Here is a 23,739-nt window from a genome sequence, read left to right as displayed (position 1 = left end):
TGGGGCCCTATGACATTGCAGCTGTGAGGACTGCCATTGGCCTACTGTATATAAATGCCTGAGATACCTCTGTGTATTACTGAGACAGTAGCTACTGTTTGGTTTCCCTTTCCTGAATCGCTTTTGCCTTTGGTTTTCAAATGAATATGTTTCAGATTGGATTGTGTTTGCTTGTAGGTCTCCTCTTTTGTAAACTCCTTGAACATTTTTTTAAATTAATTCTTTTGTTTTTTGAACACATTTTGAATAAACATATAATTTTTTTATTATTATTATTAAACAGTTTTATTCTTTAGGTGAGGGGTTTATAAAGTTCTCTATTTCCATTTTAACTTTATAGGTCTGACCTCTTTGAGGGTGCAGGACCAGATCTTGCATACTTATAGTATGCTGTGCAGCAGCCATTTGGGTAGGAGTGAATGAAATGGGGAAACATAGAAAAACATGGAATACAGAATTTTAATGGGAAAACTGTGAACTTTAAGCATAACAGTAAGTAAAAGAATTACTTTATGTATCCTGTGTAAAAATTTGCCTTGTCAGTCATAGGGATAATGAATGTGGGCAAAGTTTAACATCTTGAAGCACATGGATCTAATTAGCATGTACTTTGTTAATATTATTATGTGGCTCTAAGGCTAGGGATCTGCCGGTTCAAATCCCATAAATGCCAGCAGGGGCTCTGCTCTGTTGGGCCCTTGAGCAAGGCCCTTTAACCTGTAATTGCTAAGCGCTTTGAGTAGTGAGAAAAGTGCTATATAAATGCAAAGAATTATTATATCAGTCAAGGCAAAAGGCTTTTCAAACTTTAATCTTTTACACTACAAAATTAACAATTAAACGTGCTTTGCTTGGATGAGTTTTAGTATCCTAATATCAGTGCTGGTTCAACCGATAGTGATGCATATGTGGAGACCAAAAATCTGAGTTATATATCAGCGCCTGATATTACCAGTCAGGCCTTACTCCTTACCCCTGTTTCCATACGACTTGCTTAATTATTCTCCCTGATCTATTACCCAGGTGACCTGGGACTTACACACTAGCTGTGGACATGTCTAATATATGATTCATAACTTCTCCTTCAGCAATCTTTATTTATTAACTTAAGGTAAAGGATATCTAGAACAAACTTCCCAGTCATACTGAAGAAGCAGATCCTCTGGATAATTGAGTGTGGGTGTGTGTGCCCTATGAAGGACTGGCATACCATCCAAAGTTGGCCTCCAGCTTGTGCCCAATACTAATTGCATCAAGTTTGTCTCCTGGTTACCCTGAATTGATATAGACAACCTGTAAATTCCAAAAAGATGGCACAGTGTAAAACTAAAACAACCTGAGTGGCTAGCAAATTAAATGAGACAGATGGACTGAATGCATACCAGTTCTTCTTTTCTATGAAAGCTTTCTCATTTTCTATAAATGTAATGTCTAAATAAATGTCAGACTTGAATATGCTACATGCTATTGCATAGGACAAAAATATTTTCCTAGTGTCTGGCCTTTGTGTTTTTAATGGTCACTGGAAGCTCAAGCTTCTTTTTTTGCCCTAGCCATAGCCAGACAATAAAAGGTGTAACACTGAATTATGTTGTACTTTTTAACTTATTACAAACAGCAAAGTCATTTAGAGGCTACACATTTAGGCAGTGCAATGAACTGAACTTTTTAATTTTGGGGTTGTATTCTGTAGTGGCTACAGCAGAACAAAATAGTAGCCAGTATTATTGTTTGAGAGCTTCTTAAATGATTGCTGAGGGGGTGTGTTTTGGCCCACTTCAAGCATTGGTTTTCTCACCATAAATGTATTGTAGTGATGTCTTTGTTGGTAGAGATGAGGAGTGTGACATGTAAACAATGAAAGGGAAAGATTTGAAACAGGACAGAAGCAAGGATTTTACAGAAGAGAACATATAAAAAGAAAAAGAACAGTTAAAAAGAAATAACCACCCCACTCCCTTTTGGTTATATTGGAGGCATTAACTGAGCTGTGCTAGTAATTAAACTGACAGTCTATACATTTACATTACATATTCATATATCAAAATGTTCTTTCTTAGCAGATACTTACTGACCTAGATGTGCCGTCCTACCTAAATTCTCATTGGTTTTGTTGATGATTGAGTGAGAAAAGTGAGAGTCAGTCTTGCATTTTATATATTATATATATATATATATACAGTATATATATATATATATATATATATATATATATATATATATATATATATATATATATATATATATATATATATATATATATACGCTACCAGTAAATAGTTTTACAACACCTTAGGTTTTCCAGTTTTTCTTCAAATTTAAACAGATGAGGTGCAATGAATGACCTAAAATGGTGAAAAGTTAAGTAATAAACTGCCAGAGGTTAGCAAAAACTGAAAACAAGGAAATTTCAGAGTATTACAAATGGGCCTTCTTCAGGAAACAACTATTAGGTTACAACCTACATATGTTCTGCAGCAATTAAAATAAATTAAGTTAAAGCAAACAATTTGCACAGGGGTCCCAACTTCTGTTGATTACTTAGAAACCCTGTGTCTGACTTAAAGCAGAGCTGGAACAGACTGTGTTACTACACCCTCTGAAGTATTACTTGGACAATATTACACTGGCATAGAACAAATAAACAATGGCAAATAAAAATATAAGTCAATGAATCATTAAGTGTACAAAATTTTATTCAAAATAAAACTGTAGATAGATAGATAGATAGATAGATAGATAGATAGATAGATAGATAGATAGATAGATAGATAGATAGATAGATAGATAGATAGATAGATAGATATTCTTCTGCTGAACTATGCAATTTGTAGTCTTGAGCACAGGTCAATATTATATATTTTACCTTACATTCGTTTTCTGGGCCCACTATACTCAATACAGGATTGTAGGAAGCCAGAAATTATCTTCACAGCAACAGAAGCTAGAAGGGAACCAATTTGTTCTACTATTATAGAAATGTTAAATATCTATGCTGGGACTCTGCACCCAGTAACAACTATTAATATATTTTTAAAAATTAAATCCATTAAATAGTTAGTATGGCTTTGATTGTGTTTTGTTTTTATGCTCCCATAAAATGAAATAATCCTATAATAGAAAACACACATTTGGAATATAGACAGATGGATGTTTTACTGTAAGATATGTTTTTTTCCCAGGAAATGTTCATTAGAGCAATTATTTATTTTTTAAACTCGAGCTGACAGAGACTATCTGAGCAGCACTGTTATAGTGGGCAAAAACCATTCCTGGATGGGATGCCTGCCCATTGCATTGCAAAAGCAAAAACACTCTCACTCGACAATCCAATTTAGAGTTTATACGAATGTGGGAGAAACTCCATGAGGCCTGGATTTGAGTTCACATCCCTGGCACTGTTAGGCATCAATGGTAGCTACATTCTGTGCTACGCAAAAGAGATGAGTAAAGTAAATGTGTTGTTATCCAGCAGAGTATTTAAATAATATAACATTCCCAGTAGGCAATAGCCTTTCCTAAAAGAAACAGGCTCAAATTTAGAAACAGCTGTATAAGCGACAGCAGCCCCTCACAGGGCCCACTCCCACAAACACTCATACTCACACTTCAATGGATCAATTTAGAATCTCCTGTTGACCTAATACATGAGGGAGAAGGACAGAAATAAATTCACAAAGACACTGTCCATATGTTGAATCTGTGAGGCTGCCCTACTAACAACTGCACAAGTTTGAATGGTATAACACAAAAACAGGGCAGCACAGTGGCACAGCAATTACAGTTGTTGACTCCTTGGTTAAAATACTTGGTTCTGTTTGAATGGAATCTAAATGTTCACCCTAACTTTATGACAGTTTTCTATAGATACTACTATTTCCTTTCACATCCTGGAGACTTGCAAGGTGAAGGTCCAGTACAAGTGGTTAAATTGGAATACATGAATGCTATAAACCCTTCTACCAATAACTCACCAGTTTATCAGTACTGTATAAAATATAATAAATTATTATACACTGTCAAGGGTTGCTTCATGTCTTGCATGAAATGCTGCCTCCCTATATCAGAATAAGTGGGTTTAAAGAAGTATGAAGCAATGTCATTAAAACTGTTGGGAGCGAGGCACACCTAAATATTCTTGAGTTCAGTTCTAGGCTGGAGGTCTTTGTTATACAAGTTTTATGTTTTCTAAAGAGTACAGCACGAACACAGCCTAAAGCAATTCATATCAACCCCTGATATGTCTGTTAGCAAATGACTTATAACAGACAATGTCCTATTTAGAACAGGCTCTTACATTAAGGCTGGCTATAATTAGGCTTATATGTGTAAAGAAAAAGGAAGAAAAATGATGTGCCCCATACTGACACATCTATTGCATTTAAAATCCAAATACTGTTTTTTTTTGGCGGTGCAAGAAATTCCTGACAATTTCAAACACTAATCAAGACAGTGCAGAATATTGGCTGAAGTAGTGATTTCTAAGTTCAGTCCTGAAGTAACTCTATGGCAGCTAGTTTTTATTCAAACAACTTTTACATTGAATTGTTTTTACTTTCAATTGATCTCATTGTTTAGTGAGCTGTCCTTTTTTCATTTTTATAAAAAAAAATATTAGTATTATGGGAAAGGCAGTATACAAATAAAAAGTATTATTATTATTTGCCATAAATTTAAATGCTTTCATTTTCTTTGACACTTTTGCCAGAGTTTACTTCCCTAAATGAACACTCCAAGGACCGGACTCGTGGTCAATGTAACAGGGGAAGTGGGCCTTCACTTCGAAAGCACGACCCTGTGTGAAACTGTTGCAGGTTGTAGACTACTTTTATTTTTACCAGAGGCATTAATTTAACAATATTTTAGGAAAAAATGCATATGCATCTTGCCTGTTTCATTATATGAGTGAATGACTTGATGTGGATTGTGCAACATGAGTAACGTGAGATTTTTTTCCATGGACATTTTGATATTGTTGGCTGTTGTCCGGAGTTGTCACCACCCAATTCCATTAAATAATAAACTTTGCTAGCTGTGTTCTGCATGAAAAATGAGATTAAAATGGTTCTTTTAGCTAAGGAGGAGAAATTATATCAGTGCCATATTAAATTGTCTGCTCATTTGTAAGAATATTTTATAATTAGTAAACAAACAATGAAAATGGCAGTAAAGTAAACGTCATTTGCACCCATATGTGTACTGCTTATTGCTAATCAACAACAGTTGGATACTATTAAGGCAACAAACTCCACATAAAAAAAATGAAAACAGAAAAGAAATATAAACATTTAAAGCTATGGCGAGGAATACAAATATTTATGAATTTCTTAGAAATTTACGTAGGCCAGATAACTAAACAATGAGATCAATTTAAAGTAAGGATAGCGTCAATGAACAGGGATTCCACCTTGGAGATTGGCACCCATTTGATCGCATAAGAAATTGACAAGCAGGGGGTTTGACTCAGAGTACATCTACGGAATGGTTTGGGCACCCCCCTCCCTCCCAGGATACGGTACCCTTAGGCCAGTGACTACTCGGCCTATACCTAGAGCCAGCCCTGCATGGGCTCTATATATGGTACTAAAGTACTGGGCTAAATAACAACACCTCACATTTGCTGGTTCAATCGCCACATTGACCTGTGTGCTCAGAGCAGGATACTTAACATTCCTGTACTCCAGCTGTTAAAGCTACATGTAAACAATTGTTATATATCTCTATACCTGTAAAGCATCTTAATATGATGTTCATTACAAAAATGCACTATATAAATAAAAGTGGTTGGTTTCCCAGAGCTATGCTAAACTAATGGAATACTTGATGAAATTTGATAAATGGTGTTTAAATAACAAAATTTAAAAAAATGAAGGTGTTTGACTGTTTACATATAATTGTCTCTAAGACCACATTACTGTAATTTTTCTTCAGTCTTCACTCAGCTTGCTGGCCTTACTGTAATTATAAAAGATTAATGAAACTGTAAGTCATTTCCAAAACCTTAACAATAACATATTGTCACGCTATTGCATTTAGACCTCATTTTTGTGAAGAGGACTTTGGAGTCCTGTTACAAGGACGTGGTCTTCATCAGCTCACTGTACTATAGCTAGTTAAAGTCTCTGCCACAACATAAATCAGTTACTTATTAAGAAAATTTGGAATTGAAACAGAGCTTACCGATAAGTGTATGGAAAATTGCAGCCACAATGCCAGCTGCGACCATGCACAGGACTGCCTTGGTGCGATCCCGCTTGCTGTTTACAAAAACCAGCCCAACATTTTTGAAATCACTCATGGGGCCTGTGAAGAATTTCATCAGTGAATAAGCTAGCCCATAACTGGCTAGCATCTCAATGGCATCTTCTTTTACTGCTGCTATACCCCGGTTTAAAGCCTATAGAAGAAAGAAAGGGAAGAGAGATAGAAAGAGAATCACTGTTAGTATAAAAAGCAAAGGCTAACTATGTTATAGATTCACAGATCAGAATGCACTTTCATATATATATTTTTTAATTTCTACAATTTGACTCCATATGGCTTTTGGGTATTTACACCAAACTTCAATCAGCATCAAACATATGAAAAAAATTATAATCACAACTCTATAGTGTTATAACCTCACGATTGAATCTATTATTCCTTCAATAATGATTACTTTGGTCTTCTTCAATATTCAGTCAGCACACATGAATTTTCCTTGTGCCATCTGGTAAACCGTAGTATTTCTTAAGTGTAGATGGTGCCCGTATTAGATAGGCTGCATTATCACTAAATCTCATTACACTACATTTCCCAAATGGAAAATCAAATCTTCTTTGGGTGGTGGGGAGAAATCCTATTTGCTATGATGGAGGAAAACTCCCTAGTACTTGACCCTCATTTGCATGTCTGATATTAAGGTATTGGTCCGGTGCACTATACTATTATTAATTATCATACACTGTATTATAGTATAGTCAATATGTACAGAAATATAATGACAATACTCTGTAATTACATTATGCATGAGCATATGGTGTCAGTCAGTGCTGAACCTGGGAGACACAGTTGTAAGATATAGTATCACTTGTATGCAGATGATATCCGGCTATATCTTTTCTTCAGGCTAAAAAACATTTCTTCTCCGGTATCCTTAATTAATTGTTTCAATGAGTAAAAGACTGTACAGTATAAGCAAAAAGTACTTGTTTTTGAAAACAAAAAAGTTAATTATAGTAATTAGTAGGAGTGACACAGCAGTAAGGTCCTACTTACTTGTATGAACTAATCACTACATGCATATCAGAATAATATTATTATTGTTAATAATAATAATAATAATGTATTTTATTTATATAGCTCCTTTACCATGCTAATACATTATGATATTAAAATGTTGGTCTACCATAAATGCCAACGATTATTAAAACATTGGGAGGTCACATTTTACCTGAAAGGCCCCATAGCTGCTGAGTGATCTGCCTATTTGTATAAGAGATGCCCCTTTATTCTCACTTTTTAAATCCATGTTGAAGATTTTAGTGTAGCATATCCTGATTACATATGCTAATTAGTTGTTATTATTACAATTCTATTTTTTTGTCATTTGCACAATAATGCTTAACAGTAATGACGAACTTTAACAGACCCTCTTCTGTTCTACTGTGGTCCCTGCTACTCCTGACCTTAAGAAGTAACAACAGAGATAGTTGGCAAAACCACAGATATATGCACAGTGGTGTGTTTTGGTGCATCTTTTTGTGTCATTTTTGAAATGGCTTTGCCCCCTGCTCGCTTCACTCGCCAATCCCCATGTTTGGTTTTCCGGACACACTTTTAAGATTTTTTTTTCTTTGAATTGTTGCTATTTCATTAGTTTCACTTTTATTTCAGAACTTATGTAAAAACAATATTTGGAATCTTTCGAGTCTAAATATGCTGAATCTTTTAAATGAGGTCAGTGAGACATGTGTTTAATGACTTTGTCAGGTTAGAGATAATGAAAACTGGAATTCTAAGGACCCCAAAAAAACGTAGGCGCAAAACACATGCAGAGCAAGATACAGAAAATGAAAGCAGAAAAAAACGAAAGTGTCAAAAAAAAAAGTAAACATCGCATTGGCGCAAAAAAGAAATTATTACTCGCAGAAAGGCGAACAGAGATCGAATATATGGACATAAGTGATATGTCAGAAGTATGTAACTATTGTAAGGCTTTGAAGTTTAAGTCACAGGATTTCAAAAACGTGTTTTACCTCACATGCATTTATTGGTTACTTTGCAAAAAAAATTATTAGCTGCTGATGATGTAGATCGCTTTGTCTGTGCTGAAATTCCAAACAGAGAAACCTATCCTGAATTATCTCTAACCTGCTCTGCATGTGTTTGGCCCTTTTGTTTTTTAACCTCTTTATGACGTTTTACTTTGATTTCTACTCTGTCTTTTATTTCTGACCTCGCTTTGTCCTGTTTTTTTTTCAATGACTCCTGGTCCGTGGTGATTATTTTCCCTTTTTCGAGTATTAATTTCCATTTGTTTGCGCTACTGCGATCTTTACTTTCTTTTTTTATACTTTCTAATTTTCCTACTTTCATATTCTTTAACTTTCTCCACATTTGAATCGCTCATACTTTTTTTTTTTTTTGGAGCCTTTCGAATTGCACTGCTTTCATAATCTGCTCTGCATGTGTATAGCGCCAACATTTGTGAACGTGTTTATGAAGTTCTACTTTGTCTTTTACTCTGTTTATCAATTCTGAGCCCGATTGGACGGGCTTTGTTTCAATTCCACTTGTTACAAGCTGATAATTACTTGCCTTATTTTCTGAATTTGCACCTAGATTATTTTTTCTTTCCAATGGTTCTGAGTCTCTTTTCTCCATGTTGCTTTCTTCTTTGCTTATTCGTTGCCGTTTCATTTATAATGTATTGTCCTTATACACTTTATATGCGCTGAGACCCTGGATTTGTATTTGCTCAAATCCTTCACTAGACTGAATGTTTTGCTGCCCCGTTGTCTTATTTGATAGATTGTAAGTAGGGCGTGTCTTGCAAGATTCTCATGTTCTATGTCATCGCGAGACAGTTCTGAGTCAATCTCTTGGCACAATGTCTCATGTTTACGGTCCCTGCGAGATGCACCGTGGCCATTCTCTTTCGTCTCGCGGGTCTTTTACATTTCTTCCGAGAAGATCACGTATCGTAGCCTTGCTTTTGCATTCCAGGATTTTTTTTTAATAATAGAGAGAAATGTACTGTAATCCTCAAAAGTGAGTGAATGAAAGACATACAGTAAATAGAATTGATTGTACTTGTCTGCAATGGATCACATGACTTAAGCAGCTGCAAAAAAGAACACCAGTAAACACAGATGTGTGAATGAAGCTTTCAGAAGCAATATTCCTTGTTTTCCTACCAAAAAACCTTCAAACGCCAAAAAATATTTATTATTTTGTGAATTTTGCAATCCATAAATCATCTGAAAAATTAATTTTGTTGTCAGTTTCACAAAACTATTAGTACTAGGGTGTTGTACCGTGTCAGCCATTATGAATGTAGTGAAAAGTGAAGCAAAATGACGCCTTTTATTGGCTAACTAAAAAGATTACAATATGCAAGCTTTCGAGGCAACTCTTCTAGGAAGGAACATTCACTCAGAAATCAGCATTCGATCAGATTTCACATTCTCCGTTATTTTACATAGGTGACCAAAAAGTAAACCAAAAGGGACAAAACCCAAAACAAATGATACTAAAAGTCAAAGTCATAAAACACACACAAGGAGCCTGCAATCTAGATTGATTAATTGTAAATAAATTGCAACTGAAATTGTTTTACTTTTTAATCCAAAATATTGGACTCTAGAATAAGAATGCCAACATCTTAAACAGTGTCATTACAATAATTTCACTTGCCATGCTTGCAGTGATCATGTGTTGGCAATGGGAAGCCAGTATTGTGAACAACATGGCCAAGGCTGACTGAAAAAAAATTAAAATGGTGTCACATGTGGTCAAAATCAAAGCCCAAAATGGTTGTGATGTGACAGAAAAATAACATTAAAAATACCAACACAATCAAAATGAAAATTTAATTAAAAATTAATCAGGCAAATTAAACTTACATTTTATATTTTGACGGCTTTGGTTAGCCATGTGCAAGTCTGCAAGTGACATTTTCAGACAAGACGTCATTATCATCAATAATATAAAAGTAACACTACCATACCTACTACAATAAAATAAATCTTAATCCCTAAACACCTATCCATTCTGTAACCTGTTTTATGCAGCTCTGTGTTGAAGGGAGATAGAGACTACCCAGTGTTGTTACACAATATAAGTGGGTTAGAGAAAAAAGCAAGGACCAGGAAATGAAATGTTGTCAAAAACAACGAATACTTCTAAACAAAATAATTCAAGCCTATCTTTTGTCAAGCCAAAGGGAGGATTAAAAAAATCAAAGCCAAAAAATAGAACCTGAAAAACCAGTAAAGAACTTTAGTCTGTGTGATGTTGGTTTATATTCTGTCACTCTGGTGACATCTTCTGATTCAACTGGGGTAATGGGGTAATACCCCTAGCAAAATCAAAATGGCATCCTTCAAAAAAAAAAAAAAAATTTCACTGTGAAAAAAATATCAAAACAAAATGGTGAAATACAAGAGAAAATGATTTCAAATAAAGAAAATAATGTTATATATGAATTCCTCGATATTTAATACATAGGCTTACACCAACAGAAAAAATTTCTAAAGCACAGAAAAAATTAAATACCGTATATACTCGTGTTTAATTTCTCCTGCGGATAAGTCGGGGCTTGATTTTACCATATAATTTCCGGTATTTTATGATGTCGAATGCAGAAAACTCAAGCTATTGGTCCAAGAGATTATGATATGCTAACGCCCACCTGAGACAGTAACCACGGAGCACACTGCCTTTTTTTTCTATGTATTGTGCCTATGTGACCACATGGTAATACCCGAACTATTCTGAAGTGACGTTTGCACTATTTTATGTTTTTTTTATCTCACACCCTCATACACCTTTATCGTAAGAGCGCCCCTAATCTATGAATGAGTGTTCAATCAGAAGAAAATGTGAAGCTGGTTTTAAATTAAAAGCATTGAAGAGGAGAAAAAAATCGGTAACTGTGCTGCTGCAACAAAATTCGATGTATCTGAGAAAATGGTGCGGGATTGGAGGAAGCAAGAAGATGTAAAAAAAAAAAAATTAAGTGTCGCATTTTTGAGCGGATGTATAAGTTGGGGTCTGATTTTATGATCGATTTTTTGGGTTTCAAGACCCGACTTATACGAGAGTATATACGGTAGTAATGTACTCACAACACCTACAATGTTATGAGTGAAAAGACTTTGTCAGGGTGCCACACTGACCTAACATGTACAACTTTGGGAAGTGAGAGGAAAACTGAAGTACTCAGAGAAAGTCTAACCCCCACACACTACGATTAAAACTGTCACTAGGAGCTGTAATTCTGCAGAACTACTGGCTAAGCTACCATGCTAACTCATAAGTACACAGCCCCATCTGAAAAACTTACGTTTGAACAAAAGTGCTAAAGATAAAATTGCTTTCACCAGTCATTGGCACTGACAAATATACCAGAGGATAATTTATCAGGCAAAGCCACTGAGCAGATGTAAGTACATTACCAGCATATGGCCAAAGCTTTATAAAAGATCTCCATGATATGAGGCTACATCAGGACACATTTTACTGTGCAACAATATGGACTCAATATATTTAACTTGGATTTCCTGCAATTAATCAGCGCAAAGCTGAACCACTTAATCCAGTTAGGGTTAGAGATAACACAAAACCAAATTGCATAAATTCAAATTAAAAACAAAATTATATAGATCCTTCTTAATTTCTTCTGTACAAAAAAACCCCAAAATGATCAGTTCCATGGACACCCCACCAAGATAGTATTTTCTGGAATAGGTGCAGAAATTAGAAGAGGTTGCAGTACTCCTTAACTGGCATTTACACATTCACTTACAAACATACTGTAGTAATGCATAGTCATCTGTCTACATTTCAACTAAAATCATCAAATCATCAATGTTGCAACTTGCAAAATGCCCATTTTTAATCAGTCTGAAGTACTGTAACTTACTGAAACACCAAACTTAAACACAACACAATCTCTTTAGAACTCATATAAACTGAGTCTATCTTTGTAGAATTAAAGTGTTTCATATGATGTTGAATAGACAGAATGCCTAACAATGGTTTAACTTAGGCTGATTGCAAAACTCACTTTGCAGTGCAAAATATGGGAGAGGGTTACTGAAACACACAAGACCAGGGAAAAGTACAATAACATTCAAAGACATTAACACTTCAGTAAAGCACAGTGTAGTCCAATATATGAAAACAATTACAACATACGAATCAACTGTAAACTTACCAAGGAAAAGACATCCTTACACACATTCTAAATTCAACTTTGCAACACAGCATTAGGCGTATTGGGTTGTTTGTCCACATTACAGCCTAGTACAAAATCAGGTAAAACTGAAGTAGCAGAGAGAAATCCTAAAAGAGATCCTGCTGCATTAAGTAAGACCTGCATATTAGGAAAATATCAATCATCTGGCAGCAAAATGACTCCAAAATACACTCTAGAGTACAGTCCTGTGTGGCTTTCTCATCCACATTTATTAAATCACACCCAAATCGCGGTCAGCAAATAACCATTAATCAAAACCAGGGCTGACCCGTTGATTTAAGAACTGCGACCTGTACTGCACCCACAAAATATTCATGATTACAAATGAATACTAGTGCCCAGTATCAGGCATTTGTATGTTTGTATTGTATTTACATAGGAAGCAGCATACACTGCAAAGTTACCCATTTTCCCACGTCTACACAACAGGTTGCTTATTAAATCGGCTGTGCCTCTAAACTCTATATTAAGATGGGCAATTAGGCTTCTTCAGAGTTCTATACATGTTACAAGACAAAAACTGGTATTTTAAACTGTTGAGTAATGTACCGAGGGGAAATAACAGATGTATACAAAATAAACATTTTATCTGACAAACTAGTCATGCATACACAGAACCATAAACAGTTGATTTTAATTTCAAATGTACAGAGATAATCTTAATGTATGGTCCTCTGTATTATTTAAATTTAAACTTAACAATTCCAGTTGCAGGCCTAGGTGCTGCTCTAATGCATAGCAGCAAAATAGCAGAAAAAATGCTGGACAAATGCTTTGTTAGCAGCTTCACTTCCTGTTAAAGGTGAATCTCCTTTTGCACCAATTCCTTTCTATAGACAGTAACTCATAAATGAGTTCCTTCGACAAAATTATCAACTTGTTCATTTTTAACAACACTTCAGATTGAACTCACTGGCATCTGCCTTCTTCTGTAAAACATCAATATGCATGTTCGATATTGCACTGGAGAACTATCCAAATCCCCTGTACTCTCAGCTCAGCCAAGCAATTTGCTCAAAATTACTAACGTTCAGTCCTATGCTTCATGGTCCTTCCATGACTTGATCTCTCGTCTTATCCATCACTAGCGTATACAAAATCTGTTAACGTCCTCTTTAACCTCCATAAGTCTCAATGCTTGGTTACAATTCTAAATAAGATTTGTCTTCTCAACTTTTCTTTCTGGCTTTAAGACCCTGAATTTTGGTTAGTGTTTAGGCTTTATCTAGTTAAGACTTTGGCCCAGCACTTGGCTACACTTAACCTCTTGCTGTTCTCTCATAAAAATCTGCTGTCTTCTCTCTCTCTGAATTCAGGGCCGGTCCAAATAACCTTACACATGCTCTTCTAAATTTCAAGAAAAATATACCAATTTATTTTGTAAAAATACATGCACATAAATCTATAGCTCAGGAGTGTCAATCTCAATCATACAGGGGGTCAGTATTTATTGAGAAAAAAGATATAAATTTAGCACATTTTTCACATGTATTATGTCAAATTATTCATACAGAAATATGAACTTCACTTTTCCCAAGACATCTTAGAATTCAGAACAAACCTAGCTTATTGATTAAATAAAAAATGAGAGATCAAATTTAAAAGACACATCACTAGCATTCATTTCTTATGCTTTGCTCTCTATCAGCACTGAATCATTTCTAATGAAAACATTTTATTGCAAGCCATCAAAACAACCAAACAATATCCTCAATGACAATCCAAACATACAGATACTAAGATTCTACTTTGCAATTACAGAAAAGAGCAAAAAGAAAACATAATAATAATACATTCAAGCATACTCTCTGTTGCTCGCCTGGCATCTTTTCTTGGCTACAAGTTCATCAATGTTTAGGATTAGGATCTGAGCTGTGGAAATTGTCAGGACTGAATGAACTACAGAGGGATCACACTACTCAGCCTCCCTGGAAAAGTCTATTCAGGGGTCCTGGAGAGGAGGGTCCGTCGGATAGTCGAGCCTCGGATTCAGGAGGAACAGTGTGGTTTTCGTCCTGGTCGCGGAACAGTGGACCAGCTCTATACCCTTAGCAGGGTCCTGGAGGGTGCATGGGAGTTTGCCCAACCAGTCTACATGTGTTTTGTGGACTTGGAAAAGGCATTCGACCGTGTCATTTGGGGAATCCTGTGGGGGGTACTCCGAGAGTATGGGGTACCGGCCCCCCTGATAAGGGCTGTTCAGTCCCTGTACGATCGGTGCCAGAGCTTGGTCCGCATTGCCGGCAGTAAGTCGAACCCGTTTCCAGTGAGGGTTGGACTCCGCCAGGGCTGCCCTTTGTCACCGATTCTGTTCATAACTTTTATGGACAGAATTTCTAGGCGCAGCCAGGGCGTTGAGAGGGTCCGGTTTGGTGGGCTCAGGATTGGGTCACTGCTTTTTGCAGATGATGTTGTCCTGTTTGCTTCATCAGGCCGTGATCTTCAGCTCTCTCTGGATCGGTTCGCAGCCGAGTGTGAAGCGGCTGGGATGAGAATCAGCACCTCCAAATCCGAGACCATGGTCCTCAGCCGGAAAAGGGTGGAGTGCCCTCTCAGGGTTGGTAGCGAGATCCTGCCCCAAGTGGAGGAGTTCAAGTATCTCGGGGTCTTGTTCACGAGTGAGGGAAGAATGGAGCGTGAGATCGACAGGCGGATCGGTGCGGCATCCGCAGTAATGCGGGCGCTGCATCGGTCTGTCGTGGTGAAAAAGGAGCTGAGCCGCAAGGCGAAGCTCTCAATTTACCAGTCGATCTATGTTCCTACCCTCACCTATGGTCATGAGCTATGGGTAGTGACCGAAAGAACGAGATCGCGAATACAAGCGGCTGAAATGAGTTTCCTCCGCAGGGTGTCTGGGCTTTCCCTTAAAGATAGGGTGAAAAGCTCAGTCATCCGGGAGGGGCTCAGAGTAGAGCCGCTGCTCCTCCGCATCGAGAGGAGTCAGATGAGGTGGCTCGGGCATCTGATCAGGATGCCTCCTGGACGCCTCCCTGGTGAGGTGTTCCGGGCACGTCTAACCGGGAGGAGGCTCCGGGGAAGACCCAGGACACGCTGGAGGGACTATGTCTCTCGACTGGCCTGGGAACGCCTTGGGATTCTCCCGGAAGAGCTAGAAGAAGTGGCCGGGGAGAGGGAAGTCTGGGCATCTCTGCTCAAGCTGCTGCCCCCGCGACCCGACCTCGGATAAGCGGGAGACAATGGATGGATGGATGGATGGATGAATAAAGGTGTGCATCAGTGAGATGACTCCTGTGTGATGTTTTGTTCATCTTCATCAAAGAGAAAAGTTGCTCCCAAAGGTATGTGCTGCCAGACATAGAGAACATTTGAGCAGCTTGTATGTGGAGCTGGGACATTGGGTCAGGGATTAATTGTGGAAACTGTGCATAGCCCACAGAGTCATACTTTGCCTTAAGTGTGTCACTACTTTGGAGATTGATCAGCTCCATTTGGACGTTCATAGGTGCTCTTTCCACGTCAACTACAAACAGATTACTGAGTAGTTCAAACTTAATTTTCTGGACTTCAATGTCAGCAAATCGCTGTGTGAACTCAGCATTCAGTATACTCAGTTTTTCAGTAAAATGTGCACATGGAAATGCAGTTGTCTTTCATGGATTGGCAGCACAGAAAGTGATCCCCAAGTTTCCTTTGTAGCATTTGTGTCTCCCACAGGTGTAACGTGGCTTTAAAAGCCCTCACTGCAGCATGCCTGTCCGTGATCACACAGCCCCACCATTGAAACTGCAGCTTGAGCACATTGAGATGGTTTGTTATGTTGCACTGATTGCACACAGCCACTTTTCATCCTGGAGCTCTGTGGTGTCTTGCCCTATGCTTTCCATAAACTGACAAATATCCTCACGCAACTTGAAACATCTGTTCAGCACTTTCCCTTGACTTAGCCATTGCACCTCTGTGTGGCAGGACACACCACCATTTCCCGAATCCAATTCCTCCAGAAAAGACTTGAACTGGCGGTGATTTAAACTTTTGACTTTATAAAGTTAACTGCTTGTTTTACTGTGCTCATTACATGCTCCTTTTTCAGGGCCTTACCACACAACAATTTCTGGTGTATGATGCAGTGATAAATTGTCAGTTCACCTGCACAATTTTCCTTTCGCATTTTTTATTGATTCCGGCCCATTATTCCACTCTTTTCACTGCACATCACAGGTGTTCCATCTGTCATCAGTCCTACCAGTTTGTCCCAAGGCAGCTTCATTTCATTTATACATTTAGATACTTCTTCAAATATGTCTTTTCATATGGTTGTGCCATGCATTTTTTTAATTCCCAAAAGGTCCTCTGTAATGCATAAACTAGAGCCCCCTCCATGGATGAATATTGACAACTAGGCAGTATCAGATATGTCACTGCTCTCATCCATAGCAAGGGAATATGCAATGAAATCTTTTCCCTTTTCCATCAGCTGTTGTTTTAGATTAGTGGCAAGCTCACATACACAATCAGCAATGGTGTTTCTCCTCAGGGTTACATTTAAAAATTCTTGCTTTTTGTCTGAACACATGATGTCACACATTTTAATCCTGCATCCTTTGATAAATTTTCCCTCAGTAAATGGCAAGGCTGCCACAATAAAACTAGCTTTAAGAGCAGCATTATGTTGTGATTCTGCTTTTGTGAACATAGTCAGCTGTGAGACCAGACTTCTTTTCAACTCTTCTACTTTCAGGAGTTTCTACTGTATGTTCAGATCCCTGTACTTGTCCTGATGTTTTGTTTCATAGTGTTGTCTTATGTTATATTCTTTAATTATGGCCACATCAACTCTGTGCACAAGACAAACAGGATTATACTTTATATTAATGAACAGACAATCTGCCTCCCAACTGTCTTGAAAGCCCTTGTTTTCACAGTCCACCTATCGTTTGGCCATTTTCAGGGGCTAGCTTAAGTTTAACTCCAGGTTACTGAATGAGGCTACTGATGAGTATATCAACAGGGGGGCAGGGAGAGTTGGCACTTGCAGGCCTTGATTGATGTGACAAAGGGCTAGCTATTCCAGTGCAATCTGGGATTGGTAGTTTTAGGGAAGCATGTACTATATACCGGCAGGCCAGCTCCGATAGACATAAAATATAATCTCGTGGCCTAAATGCAATTGTAACACGGGCCAGAATTGGCCATATCTATCCAAAGTACAAAGGATAATCAAAAATTAGTTCAGTTATTTCCAGAAATACTGCATGTACAGACAGAGAACGATAGATGGGCAGACATAGAAATAATATTACCGGTACTTAAAGATCGACAGGCGGATCGGTGCGGCATCCGCAGTAATGTGGGCGCTGCATCGGTCTGTTGTGGTGAAAAAGGAGCTGAGCCGCAAGGCGAAGCTCTCAATTTACCAGTCGATCTATGTTCCTACCCTCACCTATGGTCATGAACTATGGGTAGTGACCGAAAGAACGAGATCGCGAATACAAGCGGCTGAAATGAGTTTCCTCCGCAGGGTGTCTGGGCTTTCCCTTAAAGATAGGGTGAGAAGCTCAGTCATCCGGGAGGAGCTCAGAGTAGAGCCGCTGCTCCTCCACATCGAGAGGAGTCAGATGAGGTGGCTCAGGCATCTGATCAGGATGCCTCCTGGACGCCTCCCTGGTGAGGTGTTCCGGGCACGTCTAACCGGGAGGAGGCCCCGGGGAAGACCCAGGACACGCTGGAGGGACTATGTCTCTCGACTGGCCTGGGAACGCCTTGGGATTCTCCCAGAAGAGCTAGAAGAAGTGGCCAGGGAGAGGGAAGTCTGGGCATCTCTGCTCAAGCTGCTGCCCCCGTGACCCGACCTCGGATAAGCGGGAGACAATGGATGGATGGATGGATGGATGGATGGATGGATGGATGGATGGATGGATTCTTTGGCTGATGCCTTCATCCAGAACAACATGCAATATTTGAGAGATACAACAGGTTATATTTCTTTTGTTTTATTCCCATTGGAGGAGAGGCAGGTGAAGTGAGTTGCTCACAGTCACGTGTCAGCACCTAGATTTGAACCTTCAATCTCAGGGCTTGAAGTCTAAAGTCTTAAACGCTACACCATAGTGCCTGCCTGCATAATCTTATTCTACTACAAGATGTGCTATAAATGTGGAAAAGACCAAGGTAATTATTTCGTGCAGTATGAATAATTTAGAATAATTTAAACACTGAACCCCTGAGTTACTGCAAGATATTCAAAAACTGGTATTTAATAGGGTATTTATTTATTTACTTTTATTTTTTATAGTACTTTTTCGCAGGCTGACATGCTGCCACAGTAGCAATACTGCTGCCTCATTGCTGTATGGATGTGAGTTCAAATCTCATTCTGGTCAATACAGAGTGGATTTTGCATTTTTCCCTGTCCAGGACAATTTTCTCTACTTGTTCAGCTGCTTCTATCCTTCCATCTTCTTTAGGGTTTCAGGTTCCTAAAGTCTGTATCAGCCTTTAATGTGAGTGCATGCCCTGTGAAAGCCCGTTGTTTCATTCATTCTTGGTTGCTGCCTTGTGACTAAATAACACTCCAAAAAACCCTATAATTTAGTAAGCAAGTTCAGAAAAGACATGGATGCCTTTGGCATTGAGTTGGCACCCTCATAACCAAAGATACTTTGTAAAAGTAGCTTCACTTTAATAACAATAATGTGACTTGAACAGTAACCTCTGCTCTTGCTGCATGTTTTCATCCCATCTGCCCTTAGTAAATGCCACTAAATAATACATAGTGTGGTAAGCATCTTACATGATATTTTTCACTGTCTACCCAACCATTCATTTTCTAAACCATTTTAATCCTGGTCAGGGTCACAGCAAGCAGAAGACAACCCCAGTAGCATTGGGCACAAGGGAGTAGTCAGCCTTGGATGGGACAACAGTTTGCCACAGCATTTCAGGACTTGTGCTATCCAGATGATCAGCTTGTGACTTTATTTTGTTAGGTAACAGCTTTGCACATTAAATAAGTACCATTTTATTATAATTACAGGATGATAACATTTTTGTGTCATTAACGTATTCCTGTTCCAGCATGCTATTTCCACTATCCACGCAAACATGTTATTCCCATCTGAATGCCCCCTCAACAAAAGCTGGTGGTTTTAGCCTTGGGGAGTAGTGACATCAAGTTTTCTGCAATTGTTAAAAAATACTTTTCTCTTTATTTTTTCATTAAACAGTTTGCTAAGGCATGCTTGTATATCTGTTATTTGGAAATTTTCAAACCAAGAAGGGAAAGAGCTAACATATTTTTCTAGGACTCTGTACATCATGTGGGTGGAACTGTGAAATTTTGTCATAATTTTAAAGCATTCATTTCAGCTGTGCACAAATAGATTAGGAAAAAGCTTAAAACCAAAATTATGTCTTTAACAATTACCTGTTTAAATGTCTGACTATTTCAATATCTGCGCAGTGCCTTTAAAAAAGTGTTTAACAGCCTCTGTTTATTTTGTTATACTGTTTTATGCAAAAACATATTAAACCACATATTTCTTTTGTATCTGTGCAATAATAAACAAGTCATCTTTTGGTGATCGATGTATTGACACTATCCACAAGCTTTAAATAGACTAAGGGCAGTCATTCCAGTACAATTGAAATATAGCTAGTCATATCTAAGGGTCTATAGTTTTGATCCCCTTTGACAATCTGCAGCAAAAAAAAAAAGGTTTATTTGGGACAAGTCCACAGCTAGAGAGATTATAAAGAAGCAGGAAAGATACAAGATGGCTTTTGATTATGGACTGGCAGACAGAAACCCCACAGCCGGTGCTTTTCAAAAGATATTATTTTTCTAGTGTTGAGTGGAAAACAAAGTATTTGAAAATACGCCACATGCAATCAATTTTTCTATTTAGCATTCAGAATTTGAGATGGAAAGCTTTGACCTATCATAAATTATTTAGTAATTCTAATTTACCTCTACTGTGGAATTTAGTTAACAATTCTCAAAATAAATTGAAAATTAGAAACATCTGTACAAGAAATAAAAAAGCATGCAAACATCCTACAGAACAACATTTTCTTAATCTTAACAATCAGGCAAGAAGCAGCATGTTTGGAATGACACACAAAACTTGTGTTTTCAGAACAAAAACAGAATGTCCTAATATGACCTATGCAAGAATTTCCTAAAAACAAATATAAAGACTTGTAAATTTCTGTTGAATGATGCTCACCAGCAAGCTGGATCGTTTCTTTAACAAATCTATATGAACATATGAGTATAAACCACCACCACCAAATGTATCGAACAAGATGAGCAAATTACATTTTTTATAACAGAGTAGTACTAGGGTGTTTATGGATGTAATGAGAAGTCAAGCAAAATGACACATTTTATTGGCTAAGTAAAAAGATTACAGTATGCAAGCTTTTCAGATAACTCATGCCCCTGCCTGAAGAAACTGAATAAAAATAAATAAGTGAAAAAAATGAAACAAAACAATTATTATTAGCAGCACCCACTGTTTCTTCAGCCTAACCTTATATAAAAAGAATAATAGTAATGAACAGAAGAAAAACAAGCAATCCATCAAAAAAGTCTAAATAAGGAGCCGTCCAAATGTTTCTGAATCAAATATAACAGAACAAATCCTTACATTAAAATTCCTGTAGCTCCTGCTCAGTCCAGAACTCCAAGTTCCTAACATTAGAAAGCTAAAAAGATAATTGTTTGCTTTCCTTTTTCTTCAAATTATTTTTTTTCTTTTCAAGAGTTGTTGTCAGAGATCAAAAACATGAGTGAAGATGGAAGGGAGGTATGGACAGGTCCTACTGTATTTGACAGCTAGTGGTCCACCACACACTGCTGGGGGTGCTGTAACTGTTAAGTGTTGTTCAGTACTAAGAAACCTGAGCTAGAATGCATCTTGCTGAAGACTAGACTGCAGCAGATAAGAACACTTTAGAACATCCTGGTGCAAGACGTAAGCCCCCACTGGAACGATACACTCCAAATGATAGCTAGATTTCTTCAGCATTGGTGATCTCTGATTGCAGTACTTTGAGACCCAAAGGTGACTTACAGGGAAAAGCAGTAGTTTGATCTCAAGCTGGAATGGTGGATCTTTCTTAAACAATTGAGCCAAGCACCTGAGTCGTTTGCATTTGCTACTGAAGTGGATAATAGTATGTGATAATCTCTACCTTTGCACTACTAGCAAGAAGACTTAGAAAACAATGAAAAGTACAACTTTTGATGCGACTTCCAAAGCAAAACTCTAAAATTAGACTCCTCCCAGTTAGCCTTCCCTGTACTGACTTCTCCCTGGTTAAATTAACATTGCTGTTGTCTGTCCACAATAAAATCCTTTGCTAGGAACATTACTCTCTAATTATTTTAAATCACTTCCTTAAGGGAATACGTGCCTTCAAGAAGAAAAGGATGGAACAATCACCAACAATAGTTTTCTTAACAAAAATCAAAAAATCAAATCACTGTTTTTTTTTTTTTAATCAATATGTTCACTGCTTCATGTTGCCATCTTCTATAACAGCAGCATGGTGAGGTCACATGCCACACCCATGTGATGTCAACTACCTCACCCATGTGACCTTATTGTCTAACTGTAGACTAATGTTTGTTTGGCTGTTGAAAATAAAATTTTGACCAAGATAATAAAATACCCTTCAATTTTTTATACTGATTAAATTCACATGGCTACAGCAAACAGTTTCATCAATCAAATTTCATTTTTGAATATGAATACTCACTAGCTGAAATTAAGTAGCAGGGTTGTGACCTTAAAATAAATTTGAATTTGCATTATTTTTGAAAGTCAACTGAACGTTTGAAAAGTTTTCTGTCAGAGTGCTTTACACTGAAGATCACTATTTCTATGTTTTGCTGTGTTTTGCTTTCTGTGTATTTTCTTTTTTCTCATTATTCTTAGTCATCAATTTTTAGTTTTTGGTGTTTGACTGCTTTTGCTCGCACAGTCTATTGGTAATTATATTGTGAATTTTTATGTTGTGCTTGATGGGGAGTGGCAAGGCTATTCTTGGAGTAAAGTGTCATTAGATTTAGTCTGCGTTTTTTGCTCCCCAGTTGTCTTGTATGTTAGAGAGCTCTTAACCATTTGGTTTTGAATTTTTCAAAGTTTAGGTTGGTATGTAAGGTTTGGCTTTGATGTTATGTTTTCCCTGTTTCCTTTCTTTGCATTTCACATTTTGCTTTTTTGACTTCTGGATTTTTGAATCCGTGTTCCTTTTTTGAATTCTTTTACTTTCCTTCTCTCTAATTTTCAACTTTTTTACTTTAATAATTTAATAGTTTTGTGCTTTGGCCAGGGTTTTGACTATTTCCTCTCCCCTTTTGGAAATTGCCTGAAGCATACAAAAACCACATAACATTGCATGACTTATTAAATCCCTTATTCATATAGCACTTTCAAGAACTGCCTGTTCATGTTAAATATTTTAAACAATGAAACTGAAAGCCTTCTGTCCAAAGAAAAAAAAATATCTTTTTCATTTTCAAACACAGAGAGGTCTGCAGAGGTTCCCACTATAGACTTCTGCCAGTAGGTATGAAGGAGAGTTTTAGATTCTCTGCATTCACAATGTGACATAATCAAAGAAGGCAAAGAATCATGTCATTTGTGTGCTATATGTCCTGTTGTACATGATGTGAACAGTTGAGGCTATTGCAAATTGGCCCAAATAACAAAATCACATATAATTGGTCAAACATACTATGACATTTGATACTCCTTTAGTGGCAGTTTTACTAGCAGTGCCAGTCCAATTATTACAGTACTAGCAAAATACCCGCGCTTCGCAGCGGAGAAGTACTGTGTTAAAGAGGTTATGAAAAAAAAAGGAAACATTTTAAAAATAAGGTAACATGATTGTCAATGTAATTGTGTTGTCATTGTTATAACTGTTGCTGTTTTTTATATATATATATATATATATATATATATATATATTATATATATAATATACACACACACATAAACATTTATATACATATACATATATATACATATCTACATATACACATCTATATATATATATATACACACATACATAAACGCACACATAAGACTTACTGAGTGAAACGGCCTTTCATTGACAATCATGTTACGTTATTTTTAAAATGTTTCCTTTTTTTTTCATAACCTCTTTAACACACTACTTCTCCGCTGCGAAGCGCGGGTATTTTGCTAGTATATATATATATATATATATATATATATATATATATATATATATATATATATATATATATATATACATATACACACATACATGCAGTTTTAATA

At 37.1% G+C, this 23,739-nt stretch overlaps 1 protein-coding gene across 1 annotated transcript in view; it reads right to left on the bottom strand.

The window, feature by feature from the left end:
• ankhb (ANKH inorganic pyrophosphate transport regulator b) overlaps positions 1 to 23,739 on the bottom strand; it is a 199,316-nt gene that overhangs the window by 81,001 nt on the left and 94,576 nt on the right. The window contains exon 2 of the mRNA XM_028803795.2: positions 6,181 to 6,397. Coding sequence (XP_028659628.1) covers positions 6,181 to 6,397 — 217 coding nt within the window. The remainder of the gene's footprint in view (positions 1 to 6,180; positions 6,398 to 23,739) is intronic.

Source organism: Erpetoichthys calabaricus, chromosome 6 (genome assembly GCF_900747795.2).
Source record: "Erpetoichthys calabaricus chromosome 6, fErpCal1.3, whole genome shotgun sequence".
Classification (NCBI taxonomy): domain Eukaryota; kingdom Metazoa; phylum Chordata; class Cladistia; order Polypteriformes; family Polypteridae; genus Erpetoichthys; species Erpetoichthys calabaricus.
Note: the sequence above shows the minus strand (reverse complement) of the source record. Positions and strands in the feature narration are given on the sequence as shown.